The sequence below is a fragment of the Dendrobium catenatum genome, unplaced genomic scaffold (genome assembly GCF_001605985.2).
Source record: "Dendrobium catenatum unplaced genomic scaffold, ASM160598v2 fragScaff_scaffold_998, whole genome shotgun sequence".
Lineage (NCBI taxonomy): Eukaryota > Viridiplantae > Streptophyta > Magnoliopsida > Asparagales > Orchidaceae > Dendrobium > Dendrobium catenatum.
Window position 1 is genome coordinate 1,109,583 of NW_021319460.1, and position 18,430 is coordinate 1,128,012.

Sequence of the window (18,430 nt, forward strand, 5' to 3'; positions counted from 1 at the left end):
AAAATATTTTTTTTTTCTCATTTCTGCGCCCATTTATATCTTAGTACAGCGATGTCTAGGGAGAAACGCCATCAATATCTAGTGGCATCTTGAAAAAAGTAACATTTGATGCATAAAAATGTGTAAAGCTCAGTTAGCTCTTGGAGCTCTGCTAGGGTTTTGAGTTCCGCGGGTTTGCGCTCCTTCCCGCCGCCATACTTTCTTCCCTCCCTTCCTGGGAGGGATCCTCCCCCTCCCTCCTTGGGATGGCTTCTCCTTCTCAGGACTTCCCTCCACTTCCCAACTCCTCGGTCCTTGGCCTCCCCCCCTCTGGTCTCTCCTATGCTGATAACGTCTCAGCTCCTGCCTCCAAACCTAATACTTTTCCAGTCTCCTTCTTTTCCCCCGGCCAGAAAAAGCTTTCTTTTAATGTGAATGACCTTTCCGAGGGAAAGTCTATCTGGAACAACGCTCTCATCGGATACTCCCTTGGCCCTCGTCCGTATTATGAGCGGCTTCTCAAAGCCATGCAGAAGCTCTGGCCTCTCAAAGGATCCATGTCCCTGCTCTCGATGGCAGATGGTTTTTTTCTGCTGAAGTTTTCTACCTCTGAAGATCTAGAGTCCATTTTGTCGGGTGGCCCTTGGTTCCTTCTAGGGAAACCTTTTATTCTGCAACGATGGTCTCCGAAATTCAAACCAAAGCGCGATGAAGCTGCGCCTATTCCGCTTTGGATCAAAATTGTTGATTTCCCTCTTGCCCTCTGGACTCCGACGGGCATCTCTCGCATCGCCAGTTACATAGGCATCCCGGTCTCGGTTGACGCCCTCACCGCAAATCGTACCAGGTTGACATTTGCCCGGGTATGTGTTTTAATTTCAAAAGATTCTGTTTTACATGATGAAATCCCAATTGAGATTGATGGGGAAGACTTGGTTCTTCCTGTTATATACGACTGGAAACCAGATCGCTGTGAAGGTTGCGGATCTTTGATACATCCTTTCTCCCTTTGCCCCAAAAACCCCAATCCTCAGCATATCCTTCCCCCCCAGCCCCCTAAAAACCGTGGCCGTAGCTCCTCCAGGCGCAGAACTTCCCAACCTCGCCGATCCCCCTCTACTAAGCCTTCTTCTAAGCCTCCTACTAACTCCCCTGCCACGATTGGTCCCCCTTCCAATTCAACGGCTCTTCCGCCCATCCTGCGCCCAAAACAGGACGTCGTTCCTCCTCCTATCACAGACCCTGTTCCCCTTCCAGATAAGCCTTCTTCTCTTCCTAATTTGAATTCCCCCACTGAAGTCTCTTCCTCCTCAGATATTCCTACTCCTTTATGTCTTCTCAACACCCCAAAATTACCTCTTGTTAACAAGTTCGCCTCACTCCAGTCTGGTGATGGTGACCTTGCTAATGCTGCTGATTGCTTATCTGAAAATGACTCCTCGACTATTCCTACCAATGAAAAGGATTCCCCGGACTCCTTTGACACTACCTCTACCTCCACGGACAAAAAGTCAAAACCCGACAAAGGAAAATCCCCAGCCAAGGCAAAGCCTCCCAAAGGGAAATCGGCCAAGAAGGCCAAAGCCACGAAATTCTAATGTCCTTACCCAATATTGCGAGCTGGAATGTCCGTGGTTTCAATCACCCGGACAAGGTGCGGTTTTGCAAATCCCTTATCCAATCTCATGACCTCAAGTTTCTTTGTGTTCTGGAAGCAAAAGTTTCTCTGTCCTCAGTTGAAGACCCTTGGTTTTTGAATTCACACTTGTTGTTTGATAATGAAGGAAGTTACAATAATTTCAAGGATTCCAATCCTGGAAGAATTTGGCTCAAATGGGATTCTACTGTTCTCAACTTTCATCCCATCCACACTTCAGCTCAACTGATTCACGGGATTCTTTCTGCGGGATCTTTTCCCCCTATTTTCATTTCTGTTGTTTATGCTTGCAATAATGCTATGGAACGCAGAAGTTTATGGAATCAATTAATTGATTCTACTCCCCCTCTGGACCAGCCGTGGATCATCTTAGGTGATTTTAACTGTTGTCGGTTTGAGACTGAAAAAGCGGGTGGCACTAGTCTTTCGGATAGTAGATTTGGGGAGCTCAATAATTTTGTTTTCAAATGTGGTGTGCAAGATTTATCCTCTACTGGCTTGTTCTATACCTGGTGCAATCAACGAGTGGACACCCCGATTCATATAAAATTGGATAGAATATTGGTCAATTCTGCTTTACTGGATCATCTGCCGTTGGCTTATTATAAAGTTGAACCTCCGTACGGTTCAGACCATTCCCCGTTAATCTTTATCTCAAGCCATGCTAAACCTACTTCTGCTAGATTTAAATTCAAAAACTATTGGATAAATATGGAAGGTTTCTGGGATGATGTCTACTCTGCTTTTTCTGTTAAAACTTCTAGAAGTCCTCTTGCTGCGTTCTCTCACAGTTTGCAATGTCTCAAAAGATCTCTTAAACTCAGGCATTGGGCTTCTTCCAACTTCTTATCTAGCTCCATTTTGGACCTTAAAGCTAAACAGCACTCTTGCTTGCTTGAGCTTCAAAATCAGCCTTTGGATACTCTTCTAAACAGCAACTTAAAAAATATCAATGAAAATCTTGCTGTCCTGCAATCCCACTGGTCCTCTTGGATTGCACAAAGAGCCAAAGCTTCCTGGCTCACTCAAGGTGAGGATGACCTTGGTTTCCTTTTCGCTAAGTTGAGGCATAGAAGCAATAAGAATCACATCAAGGAAATAACCACTGATGAAGGCCACTTTAATTCACATACAGAGGTTTCTAAAGCCATTGTTTCCCACTTTCAAAACCTCTACAATCCCTCTTTTTCTCCACCGGCAACCCTTAATATCAACCCTGGCAAGATGGTTCCACCTCACCTTTTTGACTCCTTGGTTGCCCCGGTTTCTTATGAAGAGGTTAAATTAGCTGTTTTTGATGGTAAGGAATCTTCAGCCCCGGGGCCGGATGGTTTCTCTTTTGGCTTTTTCAGAAAGGCTTGGCACTTAATCGGATTGAGCATTTATAATGCTGTCCAAAACTTTTTTCTCACTGCCTCTCTTCCCAAAGGTATGAAAGCAACGGCTATTACTTTGATCCCTAAATGTTCTCATGCCTCCCACATTAATGATTATAGGCCTATCTCGCTTTGCAATGTCTTTTACAAAATTGTGGCTAAGGTTTTAGCTAATAGAATGAAGTTGGTTCTACCTTTGATTATTCATGATAGTCAATCTGGCTTCATTGCTAAGAGGAGCTCCACTGATTACATTATTTTAGCTTCTGAAATTCTTAGGGATTTCAAAGGTCCTCACAAGAAATTTTGTGCCAAGCTAGACATCAAGAAGGCCTTCGACTCTGTTTCTAGAGAGTTTTTGTTAGCTAGGCTAATCCAAAAGGGGTTTCCTGAAGCCTTTGTGTCTTGGATAAAAGGTTGTATTATGGATGTCCACTTCTCTGTTTGTATTAATGGTTCACTTGAAGGTTTTTTCAACTCCTCAGCTGGTCTCAGACAAGGATGCCCCCTTTCACCCCTTTTATTTTGCATTGTAATGGACGGTCTCTCTAATATTCTCAGCAACTCCTCTAACAGCTTCAATGGTATTCACTGTAAGAATCTCTGCATCAATCATTTAATGTATGCCGATGATCTTCTAGTTTTTGGAACTGCTTCTAGGGCTAATGCTGCTGCCCTCAACTCCTCCCTGCTCCTTTTTGGATCTTTATCTGGGCTCCAAATTAATGCAACTAAAAGCTCTATTGTTTTCTCTTCTCCTGGATCTGACATGCTTCAGATATGTGAGATTTTGGGGATACATCAAGTCAAAGAATCCCTCATCTACTTGGGCCTTCCTATTTCCCCAAAAAGACTTCATATTTCTCACTTCCAACCACTTCTGAGCAGAATTTCTGCTCTACTTGATGGTTGGAAAATTAAGTTTCTTTCTTTTGCAGGTAGGGTTCAGTTCCTCAAATTTACCATATCCAATACTATTGCCTATTGGATCCGTGGCTCCATCATACCAAAATCTTGTTGTGCCACTATTAAAAAACTATGTTCCAGATTTCTTTTTCATAGCAACGTACACGACAAGAAATTACACCTCATTGCTTGGTCAACTGTTACCCTTCCAAAATGTTTTGGGGGCCTTGGCATTCCTTCGGTTGAAGCTCTCTACCATGGAGTCTTCTGTTCTTTCATTGGCAGATTTTATAACACAAAAAACCTTTTATGTGATTGGTATAAATCTCTTTTCATTTCACCATGGAAACCTCCCCCGTCTACTGCCTCAAAGTTCTGGAAAAAAATTCATGTTACCACACTTAAAATCAAAGACCTTCTTACCTTCAAGGTTGGTCTTAACTGTGATTTTTCCATGCTCTGGGACCCATGGCTGAATGGTTCTTTTTTGGCGAATGAACATTATAACGTTGTGTTTGATGGTAAAGTGGCTAAAGATTTCATTATGTGTGGCAATTGGTCTCTTCCTACTCCGATTCTCACTAACACCACTGAGGCGATTGTTTCCTGCAATATCTGGGAGAACTCTGAGGTTCTCTGGGAGGGTTCGATGACTTGGGCTTTTAAAGGTTTTATAGCTCAATTCTACTCTCATTGTACCAAGGTGGACTGGTACCTTTCGGTTTGGCACAAAAAACACACTCTCAAATTTGCTTGTTTCACTTGGATGGCTGCTATTGGGAAGCTCAAAACAGCTGATAACTTGATCTCTCGTGGCATTGCTGTGCCCAGTTCTTGCTCTTTTTGTCAAATTTATCCCGAAAATCACAACCATCTATTTTTTGGTTGCCAGTTCTCCTTTTCGATACTCACCAGATTATTACCGGAGTTAAATTGTTTCTTATTGAGGCCTACCTTACTTCAAATTTTTGACTTTATCGAGCTTTCCCCGATTTACAATAGACAAGAAAAAGATTTTTGCTGTCTTACGCTTAGCTGCACTATCTACTACATTTGGCGTGAGAGGAACAATAGGCGTTTCTCTAATGTGTGCTTAAACTCTGTTAAACTTATCTGCATCATATCTTCGGCTATTAGATTTAAAGTTTCGAAATGGAAAAACAAAGACGGGTTGCTGAGGAGGTTTGCTGGAATATAATGGCTATTCTGGGTTGTTATTCTGTGCCTTTCGTCGGTTTATCTGGACTATCTGGTGCATTCTTTTTGTCTAGTTTTTGGCTTTGGAGATTGGGGTATACAAATTTTGTTGGGGACTTTTGTTTTTGTGCCCCGTTTTTGTTACATTTTGGTATACTTTTTCCTCCTTGCATTACTGTTGGAGGATGCTGCTTCCTTGCCTCTCAAGTTCCTCCCAGATTCGATTTTGGAGAGCAATTTACTTCTGAGCTGGCTTTCGCCCCGGGTTTACCCAAAAAAAAACAAAAAAAAAAAAATCTAGTGGCATCTAATCTGTGTCAAATTGGAGAGTGGAACCACTTCAAAATTGCCTGAGAAAACGGTGGAAGATCGGAGATGGCATCTTCCGAGTCCGAGGGCATCAGTCGACTGCTGAACCCATTCGTCCTCCATCTGAAGAAGTTGGAGTTGGAGCTCAACTGCCCGACCTGGTAAACCTAAATCTACCATTTCAGTAGCTTTTTGGTGTTTAGTCTTCATATGCTCTGCTATAGGAGAAAATTCCATGAACTTCAACGCTTTTCCCTCCTTTTTGTTTTTTTTTTTTTTTTAAGATAAATACGATCTTTACGGCGGACTCTTGATGACTTCGATCCTGCTATTGTTTCTTCAAACCTGCTCTGCTGGACGTGTTCTTCCTCTCTTCTGATTTTATTAGATGCCAGTTATTTTTGGTGATATGTATTTACGGCGTTTTAGATTATGAGAGGTCATTTTGTTGTTCTAAATGAGCTTATATGCTATCAACATGTTAGCATAATGCAAAAATCGCTTGATTTTTCCCGTGCATGTTAGAAGTTTCTTATGTATTGTTTTGATAAAGCTTTATTTTTAATTTATTTGGTAGCAATAGGTTCAGAAATCATCGTTGACCCTTCTGTAGATTTGCTTCAAGTTTATAAGTTGGGCTTCGTTTGGGACGGATGTCTTACTGCTTCTTAAAGCAGCTTTCTAGTACAAAATTTTTAATTTGTGTACTAAAAAGCTTCTTCTTTAAGAAGCTGTAAGAAAGCCGTCCCAAACGAAGCCTTAGATTCTTTGTCCGCGCATGTTAGCTTCTTACTTGAATTGCTTCAATGGAAAGTGTTCTTATGGAGTTGCAATGCTTTGAGTTAACGCGTTTTTGCCTTGGTATGATCACTTTGGTGATTTCTGGAGATTTGGACTTATCTTTCCTTGCCTATTTGTGTCTTTTTTCTTAATGGTTTTGGTTTCCGTGTAAGCCTAAGTTCCACCTCTAGTGCTGCAACACACTAATAAACACAGATATATATATTTATGCTTGCAAATGCTCCATTGTATGATCCTTTTTTTTTTATCCTGTTGAAATTTCAGTTCCGGTTTTGGTCGTAAATATTGAGTCACAACTATCCATTTTATTATCTGGATTTCCTCTCGGTAAATGAGAAGTTCACACTTTGTAACACCTAGGTATGACTGAAGCGAATGCTTTAATTGTTGAGTGGCAATTTCTTTGATAAACAATACTAGTTGAGTGTAGATGGATTCAGATAGACACGATGATGGACATTGAGTAAGTTTGATAAGAGAGTGTAATTTAATTAATCTGATTCTTAGGAAGTACGTTGGCCTGAGCTGAACTTGCCTGTTTATTAAGTATCTTTACCCAACCATGGTTGAAATCAAATAAAGTTCCTAACCTGAAGTAGTGCTGGTGAAGATTCATTTGGCCATTTCATATATAGTTGGAGTGAACCAAACATGGACTGAAGTTGGCTAGCCTTTTGGGTGATGACCACTCATTTGGTATTTCTATATCACTATTGTTTTTAGCTATCAAATGTATGAATAGACCCAAACTCTTATGTGCATTAATAATTTTCTCTCATTTGAGAACACTACATAATGCTATCACTCTTCAAACAAAACTCATCAAGTATTATGTACCAAGAGCCTACTCAATCTTGTGTAGGAATTGTAAGAGACATTTGTTATTGAATTTTGCTGATCTATGGTAGATTCCACCAAAACCTTTGGGATCCACCATCACATGAACCACTCTATTCCAATTTAATTATTGATTATGTTACCACTTGTTAAGGAGTGAATCAAAGGGATATCAAAGTTGGTGCTTAGATGTATTAGTTGTTGAAACTTGTTTTCAACCCAAAGGCTTATGCTTATGGTGAGAGTAAATCATTTGGTATTTCTATGCCAACATATTTTTCAACTATTTGATGTGGGATTAAGTTTTAAGTCTCATATGCCTTGGTCTCATTAATCATTATGTTATGAACTTTTTATTTCTTGTCTCTTATTCATGTCACTTTTCCTTGCAGCTTGAATATTTTGAACCAACCGATGTTGTTGCCTTGTGATCATATTTTGTGCAGGTCATGATTCTTACTATTGAGGATTTTTGCTAATTTTTCTTAATGATTACTTATTTATATCCTTTATGCATGTATAGTTCTTGTAATGGGATATCAATAAATGATGGCTACAGTTGTCCTAATTGCAGACAACCTTATGAACAAAAAGGTTTTATTCTAACTTGAATTTTGTTGAATTTTAAATTTTATAGTTGATGCAGTTTGTTGATTGAACTACTACAGATTTGAGGCCTGCCACTCATATTGAAAAGTTTCTTACTATTTACAAAAACATGAGTTCAGCTATATCATCTTTGCAGCGAAGTTCTTCATTTGACTTTTTTGGTACTAATAGTTGTCCCACTTGAGTGCATATTTTCTACTTATATGAACATGGTTTGGCTATATTTTTTTTTTCCTTTTTTGAGTGATTTCATGCTATTCCTAATGTGCAGGCTTGGATGTACCTACTCCCATCTCATGCAACAACAATCTTGAGAAGAAGCGCACTCATTTTACTGGAGCTGACAATTTTGTTGATCAAATACAATTAAGTCCTTCAATTGATAATTTTAGAGATTCTGATAGTGACAGTTGGGATGAAGGGCAACTTGTAAGTCACTATTGTATTCTCATTTGTTTCTATGCTGGATCATGCATTGACGCTAATTTTTTTATAATGTGATTGATGCATGTCCTCTCTAATTTCATCTTCCAGTAAGTTTAGATGATACTCAAGCATGTCTTCTATAATAAATATTAAAAATAGTACACTATATGAAGTGAAATATCATTTTCTCAGGCTGTAAAGAGGAAGTTCGCTGATATGTCACCAGAGGAAGGCTCTAACTGTGGCACTAAGCATACAAAGTTCAATGATTCTGTAGAGTTGAATGATCAGTTGAAAAATGTCTCGATGGGAGGGAATACCAAAGGTACTAACGAAGTGCAACTAACTCATGATTTCCAACACCTGATTAAATGTAATTTGAGTGACTGTTCTAACTTGAATATCTTTCATTCATTAGCTGATTTGGATGGAAGTACCATTGAGACTTGTATATTTTGTCATTCCTTCAGAAATACTGAGGTGACGCTATCATGACACTCTTGCATGTTCATGTTTATTAATTTGGTTTTCACTTCTGTTGTTGACTCCATCATGATCAGCAGGGAAGTGTACTGATCCTTTTAATGCTTAACTTATAGAAACTATCATATTTTTGTAGGAAAATCAATATATAAGGAGATTAACATTTATGAAACTTAATTTTTCAGGCTTCTGGAGAAATGCTACATTATTTGAATGGAGAACAAATATTTGAAAATCAAGCCTCACAACCTAATGTCCTACATGTGCATCGTAAATGCATAGATTGGTAAGCAATTTTTGACAAAATTGTTGAAACTTCCTATAAAAGGATTGATTTATGTCTACTCTTTCCAAGAAGCATGGTTGGGCTAGTTGCATCTGCCAAAGAAACATGTCTCATAATTGGATTGTCATTTTTCCCTTTATTTACCCAAGCATTGATCTCAACGTCTGCCCTTTTATTTTACCTACTTCTACACATTCATACTCTTTGCACCACACTTATACGTGCACGAAACACTTCACACCAGCCATTATATCCCCTTAAATAGAAGCTTTTTAAGTTACCATGCATCAAGAGCTCACTCAATCTCTTGAAGGCATTGGGGCAATCATTCATTTTTTTAATCTTACTCAACCATGGTAGATGACATCAAAAACTCTTCGGAGCAACAAATTGCAGGAATCATTCAATCTTAGTCAAACTATTGGCTCTAATAGCACTTGTTATGTAGTGTGAATCTAAAAGAATGAAGTTAGGTGAGATACACTAATGATTTGGATCATTTTCAACTTAGAAGTTTTAAGTTTATTGGAGAGGGAAAAAGTGAGGGAGCAAATGGAGGGAGAGGATCTGACCTTTGACCTTCGTTTTTGAAGTAAAGGGAAATATTGTTGTGCCACAGGACTAGTGTTCTACCCATATACACACACATTGTTGTCTTGGATATCTTTCTAGATGTGCCTTGTTCATCTGTTTGATATATTATTTTCTTCTGAATAGGGCTCCTCAAGTATATTATTCTGGTGAGAAGGTTGTGAATTTGGAGGCTGAACTTGCACGTTCTTCCAAGATTAAATGTTGTAGTTGTGGATTGAAGGGAGCTGCTCTTGGTTGCTATGTCAAGAGCTGTAAAAGAAGCTTCCATGTTCCATGTGCATATCAAATACTAGAATGTCGCTGGGATACTGTAAGTTTTCTTCACCGTGTAACTTAGTTGGAATATGTTGCTTATTGAGTCCATCTATGCATTTTTTTGTGTCAGGAAAATTATCTTGTGCTCTGTCCGACTCATGCTTCGAGGAGATTACCTTGTGACAAACCGAAGACAAAGAAATCTAATAGTGCATTAGTGTATTATTCATTTTCAAAATCTCAACTTTATTTCAATTGCATTTTCATTTTGTTTTATTGATTAGTGGCAATGTGAATGTGTAGATTTTAACTATATGTTGTTACATGTTGACTGTTTCATATATCACCAATTGCCAGCGAGCCTTTGGTTTCATCGGATTATGATACATTATCTAATGCAAAACGACCTCACACAATTTGGATGTCCTCATCTAGTCTAAGCAAGGATTGGATGATTTGTGGATCTGATCTATCCAAGGACGAGAAGGTACATATAAAGAAATTCTTCCCTCCTATGAAGCCCACCTTTTTTAGGATAATTTAATAGGAAAAAATAATAATTATATTATTATCTAGAGTACTAGTTATATGTTCATAACATAAATCTTATAATTTCTGTTGATTTCTCAAGCTTCATCTCATTTCCCCTTATCTCTTTGGTTTATTATTTAGGTAATTTTGGAGAAATTTGCTAGATTGAGTGGTGTGCTGGTAACTTATCAATGGAAGCAGAATGTGACCCATGTCATTGCCGCTACAAATGAGGATGGAGCCTGCATCAGAACAATGAAGTATCTCATGGCTATTCTGAATGGTAGATGGGTTCTAAATATGGGCTGTAAGTATCTTTTATCACCATTTATTTGAAATTATTATTTATGCATAGGAAGTCTAAAATATGCTATTGCAATTGTTGCTTTGACTTTGGATTGCCCTTTCAACATTGTTATACATTTATCAATGATTCATTTATGGGTTTTCGTACATGTTTTTTGGTTGGGTTTCAAACTTACCACACATCTTCATATTTTGGGATTGGCAATTTATGGTTTGTAATTTTTTTTATCTTCATATTTTGATACTTTGTTAATTATAAATAAGATAAACTTCAGTGAAAATATGCACTTCGAATGATTAAACAATACACGCGATGAATGAATTTTTCTGCTGGTTATACTATGAGCTGCCATGGCGATTGTGAGTATCCATGGGCGAGGTCTCAAGAAATGCCATGAAGGTGGACTAAGGATTATGATTAAGGTATGAGTTGAGGGTTCTATTTCTAGTTGTCCTTGTTTAGCTGAAAAAAATGTATTTGTAGGTATCTGCTAACAGAACTTTGAAGAGCTTATTCTTATCTACTGATTGAGATGGCAAATTTAACTGAATGATTTCCATATTTAGGACAAGCTTTAGAAAATGAACAGCTTAAATGATAAAAAGAGTTCAACTATTTAATATAATTTGAAATTGTTTTAAATTCTGAAGAGGTCATCATTATCACCAAATTGTTTCAACATTGAAAGCCTTGCATGTGAATTTTCCAGAGGCAAAGGATTTTTCATCGCATAATCCTTAATCTGCCTCTATACCACCCATGTGGTCAAGCCTGGCTAACATCTTTTTTTCTTGAAATAGTGAACATACACCTAAATGTGGGAAAATATTGTATCAGGATATTCTGATGTTATTTGTGTGTCAAGATGAGGAAGGAGAAATGTTAACAATTTGGTCGAAAGCACTAGAAGTTTGAAGTTACTATTTTCTGTTAAGAAAAATATTTTTTGGTGGTTGTTTCTATTTCTGCTCAGAACTTTTTCTAACTTCGAGTGTTTGTTTCCATCACTTTAAACTTTTTTAGTTCCCATCCTGATTCAAATTGTATGGGTATCCTGATTAATGTTTTTTCCCTAGAACTGTTTAATTTCAGATGCCTAACTAAATGATTATAAAGTAAATATGTAACATTACAAATTCGGTGTAGAATGAAGTTAATACTGTTAAAATTTTCTTACAAGGATTTTGCTTGAACTCTCATGTAAAATTATATTATTTTTCTTCACAGTTTTAGGTTAAATCTCATATTATTGCTTAGTTCTTTACCTCATGCTTTATTCTTGGGAAATTGTGGTTATGTTAGTGAGTCAAGCTGACTCTTGAGTCGCTCAGATTTGGCTCAATTAATAGCTTTTAGATTGAGTTTGATGGGCTAACAATCTAAGTTTAAGCTATTTTTGACTCGACTCGTCTGTTTGTGGGCGAGCTCATTTAACAAAACATTAATGTAAAATCTATTTAAAGTATAGTATAATTCAATAATTTATGTATATAATTATTGCAAATACTAAAGATTCTTCTTTTATCTCAATTGATTTTTTATTATTTCCTTATTAAATTATGACTCTTTTAATTATTTTCATATTATAGTTTAGTTTTGAATCTTCTTTCATAATAAATGAGTTGGCTTATAAGTCAAAAGTTAACTCAAATTCAATTAGTTAGTTAAGCTCGAATTTTTAGTGACTCAAGCTTAATCTGACTCTACCCCCTTATCTAGAGATTTGAAGTTAAGACAAATGTTCCTACACTCTGGATTTAACTAATCACCAATTCTAACTCTGACTTATTTCTCCTTGCAGGGATCAAAGCATGCTTGGAAGCTGAACACCTTGTTCCCGAAGAGAATTATGAGATCACTCATGATACCTATGATTGCATCAATGGCCCAAAAAATGGAAGGATTCGAGCCATGCAAAAGGTCTACCTCTGACCCCCTTAGACCTTCTTTCCTTCATGTTTTCTGCACAATCATGGCGTTAACTTCCTATTAATCCTTTTCCTTCTGCTTTTATAGTCTCCAAAGGTTTTCAACAGACTAGCTTTCCACTTCAGTGGTTTCTTCGAACCTTCCTATAAATGTAACCTGGAAAACCTTGCAACTGAAGCTGGAGGCCAGGTTTTAAGCAAGTTTCAGTTGCAGAACTTGAGCTCGAGCATCCCTTCCTCAGTTGCTGGAGAGATTGAAAAAACATTAATCGTTTATTCTGTTGAACCTCCCAAGGATTCCAATCCTTCGAAAATCGACAGAGTATTACAAGAGAGGCTTGAGACTGCAGAGGCATTAGCTCTGAAGGTAGGAATTGTTGTTCGTCATACAGTATTCCTTAATGCTATTGCTGCTAATGATCTACAAATGTTGTATGAGAAATCATGATGGGACTCTATCCATGGATTGTATAATTTCTTGAACCTTTTTGAATGGGTCTCTATCCCTTTAAGAAAAAAAAAATCTTTTTGTTATTGTTATAGTCTGCTAAGAAGTAGATGATTTTGGTGAGGATTGTATGCAGTATTTTGCAAGTTTGATAGTTAATGATCAATTTGGAAAGTTTGGATATCTGCAATGCAAAGCAGATAAAGCTCTTATTAGAAGATCAGACAAAGTTAATATGAGAAGATCAGATGAACAGTTGGTTTATAAGTTTAACATGCTGACATGGAGCAGTTATTTGTTGGCATGAAGGCGAGGTTTATCTGTAAGTAGGGGTGTTAATATTTAACATGATCTGAAAATTTCGGGTTTGGGTCAACCTGACTCAAATTGTGTCAGGTTTGAGGTAGCGATTTTGACTCGTTTGTAAAATTGGGTGGGGTTTGAGTTGATCTAATTTAAATTTAACTTGGTTTGATTCGTTTTTAATATATTTAGGAGGGTTTTAAAATATTATTATGAAATAAGTAAATATTATTTTCAAATAATAATAAATCATGTTGTACAAATTGAATTAAATTTGATTTATTTTAAATTTATTGAACTAAATTTTACTTTAATTTGATTTAGTTTTAAATGAATTAAATTAAATAAAAAAATTTAGTAAAACATACTTGAAGAGGGTCGAGTTTGGGTTGACTCAGAGTCGAAGCGGGTCGGATTTGGTTTGAAAAAATTAATTTGTTTGTTAAAATTGGTTGGGTTTGAGTCGGGTCAAATAGTATTTGGTTGGATTTGAACTTAACTTGTGATCCGATTTTGATAGCCTTATGCTTAAATCCTTAATAATTAAGATGTTATTCATTTTGATTTAGTAGTCTAATAGTTTTGTTTTATTACTGTAATTTCTTAGGTCATTTATCTTATTAATGTTTTAAAAGTTTAGTTTTATTTTCTTAAACGATTTTGTGATCCTTTAGATAATTGATATTCTCGTCAGTTTTTTTAGCATAAAATTATTCGTGTGGGGTCAAATAAGATAAATAAACACATCACATATTCAATACTTTCAATTAATAGATCAAAATGAGTTGTATATGATACATTAATTATAAGTTACATAATAATGAAATAATTATAAGTTACATAATAATTTAATACTTTCTATAATTAATAATGAAAAAATTACAGTTACTTCAAAATATTTTTCTCTAAATAATTTAATAATTATTTCACAAAGCCCAATTTAATATTTAATATTAATATTTTTCCTATGGATAGCATTTGATCCAATATTTTTAAACGTATGGACATCGGCCAGAAGCTCTGACGACGGACAGCTGGCCGTAATTTAAAAACCCCTTAAGCTGGGACCCACAGAGCTTTTCTAACGGTCGAATTGATTCTTTCGTCCAGAAGAACAGCAACCTTCCTCCTCCTACAACGGCTCAATCTCCTCTTGGAGTTTTCTTGGCTCCTCTTGAAGAGCCATCTCTTTGTGAAGATTCATCCGGAAGAGAGCGAACGGTGAAGAAATTTAAGGGGGAGAGGAGTAGGCGACTCCTCACTGTCACCGATATGGGTTGCTTCCTTGTTTGTTTCAAGGGTTCCAAGGATCGTAAAAGATGTAGGAGGTCGAAGAAATCATTATCTGTAAATAAGGTAAGTTGGATTCTGGTTCTTTTGTGCATGTTCGTATCTTCTTCTGGCCGAAGATCTGTTTTTTTTTTTCTTAAGTCTTCTGGTAGTTACACAGGAGGAAGAAAACGGCGTTTATTTCCATTCGATCTCTTCTTCTGGCATTGAAATCATTTCAGAAACAACCGCAGCAGCTACTGATAACCCCTTTCCAAAGCTAAGGCATGCCCGTTTTTTTTACCAGTGGGTTCTTTTAATTTATAGTGTGCAATGTGTTTGTAAAAATGTCGACTTGAGAAGCGAAATAAAGTTTTTGGGTTTGTTAATTATTTATTTTTTGCCAGAGAAAACCAGGAGCAGGGAACAGCTGCCAATGCCAGGAAGAAAGTGACTTTTGATCTGCATGTTACCACTTTTGAGATTGCTCCAGTTCAGGAAGACCCAAAAGACTTTACGGAAGATGATGAGATTGAGAGAGAAGTGAAGGAAGAGAAGAAGGATAAGGAGGAGGAAAAAAGCAGTGATGAACCAAAGTTGGCATCTTACCCACCAAACCATAGGTATCAGAATTGTGAAAGCAGCGATGACGACGAGGGCTTGAATGAAGATGACGAAGCTTCAGATGAAGATGATGAAATTGATTTTGATGAAGGTAATGACATTGGTATCAATGGGGATGAAGAGGAGTCTTATGATTCTTACTTTTCTCTTCCTATGGAAAGTGAGCAGAAACATATCCAAGAAATTAGCAGCCCCAAACCCACTATTGAATCTAATACAGAGAGGGAGCTGGTCATTTTAGCCAAAGCTCATGTTCGAGACCGTAGCAGGTATATCCACTCTGTTTTGAACCCAGTAGAAAATATTTCACATTGGAAAGAAGTAAAGGTTCGACCTACTTCCTTGAAGAATCTGAACAAGGAGAATTTGGATATTAAAACCAAACCATTTATTAGTCCAGAGCCCACTTTTTCAAAGTCTGAAAAGCCCCATAAGTCAAGCTCTTCAAACTCAAATTCTGATGATTTTGGCAAGCAAGGGATCGCCTTGGATGCAAGCCTTTCAACCTGGTTGGCTTCTCCAAACAATTCAAGGCTATCAAATTCTTCAATTAGCCAGGAAGAGCGTCCTATATTAGGAGCTTTGACCATGGAGGACATTAAGCAATCATCCAGAACATCGTCACCGAGGAGATCCCCAAGTAGGAGTCCTGAAGAAGTTCCTATAGTAGGAACAGTGGGTGGATATTGGAGTTCTAAATCTAAGGAGGCTTCGGCTTCTTCTTGGAGCTCTAGCTCTGAGAAAAGAGGGATTCCGAACACAACTAGCAAATACAGAGAGGTAAAAGAAAAATGAATGATACATGAGTTCTATATATATATATATAATGGAAGAAACTGATTGGTTTTCTTGTTTTGTTCAGGATAAAATGGTGAATTTGTGCTACATTCCATTTGAAACTCGACTGGAAAGAGCCCTGAACATGGAGTCCTCTTAAACATGAAGTAATGTGAAATCTACTGAGCTTGCCTGATTTTAATCGCATTGTTTCTCATCACTCTTAGCACTGAACTTTGCCAGGGAACTAGTGTGGGATATTATATTAGGAATTGATTCTATATTCTTTTGTACTATTCTTTTTTCAACTGAGCTAAATCTTGTCAATGCCAAATCATTTCATCTTGTAACAACGGAGTCTATTTTTCTCTTCATTCAGTGCTTTCCATATCTCAATAATATGTTGTTCAACTGGAATCATCTAAAATTTTACTGCGATTGTTTCATTATTTCTTGGCTGGTATTTTTTTTTTTTTTGGAAAATTTTGGACCTTAGCCCATATCATTAAGAAAAGATAATATTACAGTAAAAGAATCAAAATCAAATGCCAACACAACAAACGTGAAGTAAATGAAGAAATCATAACAACAAAGTTGCTAAACAAAAATGAGAATGCAAAAACTCAGGATGCAAAATACATCGAGATCACCAAAGCATCAAAATCATCTAAATAGATGGGCAGAAATCCCCTGGTTGTCGAAGCTGACTGTCCAAGGGGAAGCAAAACAAGTTTGCATGCATCATCATCCTTCAAAACCAATCCCTGGTTGCTAATAAAGACCATCCATGGTGCCCAAAATCGGGAAGAGCACAAGAAGAATCTCCAGCCGGATGGTAAAAATTTTAATTTCTTCCTTAAAAGTGTTAAAGATAGTTTATTATTTGTTGAGAAATAGTAGTTGGCCTATGATGAATGAAAATCTATTGATCTGCATTCATTACATGTATGTATGGCTGCTTCAAACTTGGTAAAGTTGGGCAAACTTCAAAACGGACTCCAGGAACGAGCTTTTAGGATTTTCACCTACTACTTTATCGCATAGTATTATATTGGATATTAGAAGCTAGATAGAATTGTTTGGAACCAAAAAAAAAAAAAAAAGGAAAAGACTGCTTCAGGTGTTAGTTTTTGAGTTGGTAATTGGCCCTGGCTCGATTTGGTTTCTAAAACAGTTATGATCTAGGAATCCAATATTACTCATATTTAATGCTTGATGCATTGGATCTTATAAAAATCTAAGTAATCAAGAGAGTTTACAATCAATATCCCTTGTAACATACTGCCATATGGCAAGTTACTAGATAAAGATTATATTTCTTGGTCTGATATCATCATCATTGAACATATCCCAACTTTTTGAGATTTCTTTATCTAATCTTTGCTTAATTCATTATATCTAAGAAATATATTTATAAGGGGAGATTGTCAGATTACATAACCCAATCGACCCACCCAATCAATCTCTTAACTGTCATCACAAATCTCTTAAAATTGGACCACATATGTCGCACCGCAAGCTTCGATGTATGCTGAAATCATTAGCATGGACAAGGTCATCAAAAGGACTATACATCATCAAGACTAGGGGTGTAAATGACTTGAGTCAAGTCGAGTATCTGCCTAATTGAACTAAGCTTTTTCAACTCTTGCTAAATTATTAATCTCGAGCTAGACTCATGAAATAATTAAAAATACTTAGTATAATTTTAAATATATTTTAATGTAAATGAGCGACTTGACAAATTACGAGCCAAGCCTAGTTGAGCTCAAGCTTAATCTCGTATAATATATGAGCTCGGCTATAGGCTCAAGCTCGAACTCATGGCACGATAAGCTCAACTCGTGAGCTCATTGGCGAGTTGAGTTAGAGCCAGCTCGACTCAGTTACACCCCTAACCATAACTATCATCAAACAAAGGTTGAAAACAAGTGGATCGTAGTCTTTCATCATTCCAATATAGAAGTCCATGGGATTAATGATCATCATTAGACCTTCATAGAAGAATCTAGAATGTTCATAAGAGTTTCCAAATTCTTCTTTCATTTCGCATGAAGACTAAAATAAGAAGAATCATTATGATCTAAAACTTTATGACTGCTGACAATAATCATTCTGCCCAAAGCTAATCTAAATACTCAAAATAAGATATCAAGGGCAATAAAATTATTGTCTTCTTTGTATTGCATCTCATTTATAGCACATATTAGGGATTCATGACTTTCTAGTGATCCATAGTACCACATTCAAACTTTTCATTTAGTCATTGCAAACCAACATAGCCCATTCTAGATGTGTCAATTCGAGTTGATGGTTTTGGTTTGAGCCTGACTCAAAGTTGAACCGACCGACCAAAATTTTCTTGAGCTAAAACTGGCTCATTTATTATATGAGTTAAAATGCTTGACACGAACTCAACTTAGCCCAAACTCGACTTGATTAACCCATTTACTGCTTGATCATATAGATTTTTTTGGATCAGCATAACCCATTTAATCTAAACCCAACCAGTTCAACCAAAACCTGCA

At 36.9% G+C, this 18,430-nt stretch overlaps 3 protein-coding genes across 5 annotated transcripts; all 3 read left to right on the forward strand.

The window, feature by feature from the left end:
• The first annotated feature begins 49 nt into the window (after window positions 1–49).
• Window positions 50–13,015, forward strand: LOC110106692 (BRCA1-associated RING domain protein 1). 3 transcript variants are annotated; one of them, XM_020836667.2, is made up of 15 exons: window positions 52–76; window positions 5,411–5,585; window positions 7,455–7,508; window positions 7,586–7,656; window positions 7,731–7,832; window positions 7,943–8,100; window positions 8,290–8,422; window positions 8,516–8,577; window positions 8,766–8,866; window positions 9,584–9,770; window positions 9,846–9,934; window positions 10,073–10,202; window positions 10,388–10,553; window positions 12,355–12,473; window positions 12,570–13,015. In XM_020836667.2, exons 2-15 carry the CDS (start codon window positions 5,491–5,493, stop codon window positions 12,927–12,929), a joined length of 1,827 nt encoding a protein of 608 aa, XP_020692326.1. In that variant the 5' UTR covers window positions 52–76; window positions 5,411–5,490; the 3' UTR covers window positions 12,930–13,015. The 3 variants fall into 3 exon arrangements, with proteins under 3 accessions (XP_020692327.1, XP_020692326.1, XP_020692328.1); XM_020836668.2 differs by lacking the exon at window positions 7,731–7,832 and having other exon boundaries at window positions 50–76; XM_020836669.2 differs by lacking the exons at window positions 52–76; window positions 7,455–7,508; window positions 7,586–7,656 and having other exon boundaries at window positions 5,447–5,585; window positions 7,700–7,832.
• Window positions 246–1,577, forward strand: LOC110106668. Its single transcript, XM_020836621.1, has one exon. It carries the CDS (start codon window positions 246–248, stop codon window positions 1,575–1,577), a length of 1,332 nt encoding a protein of 443 aa, XP_020692280.1.
• Window positions 13,016–14,317: 1,302 nt separating the features above from the next.
• LOC110106653 (protein JASON) lies at window positions 14,318–16,322 on the forward strand. The gene is made up of 4 exons (XM_020836607.2): window positions 14,318–14,588; window positions 14,683–14,786; window positions 14,909–15,905; window positions 15,988–16,322. The coding sequence occupies exons 1-4, from the start codon at window positions 14,505–14,507 to the stop codon at window positions 16,060–16,062; spliced, it is 1,260 nt and encodes a 419-aa protein (XP_020692266.1). The 5' UTR covers window positions 14,318–14,504; the 3' UTR covers window positions 16,063–16,322.
• Window positions 16,323–18,430: the final 2,108 nt, after the last annotated feature.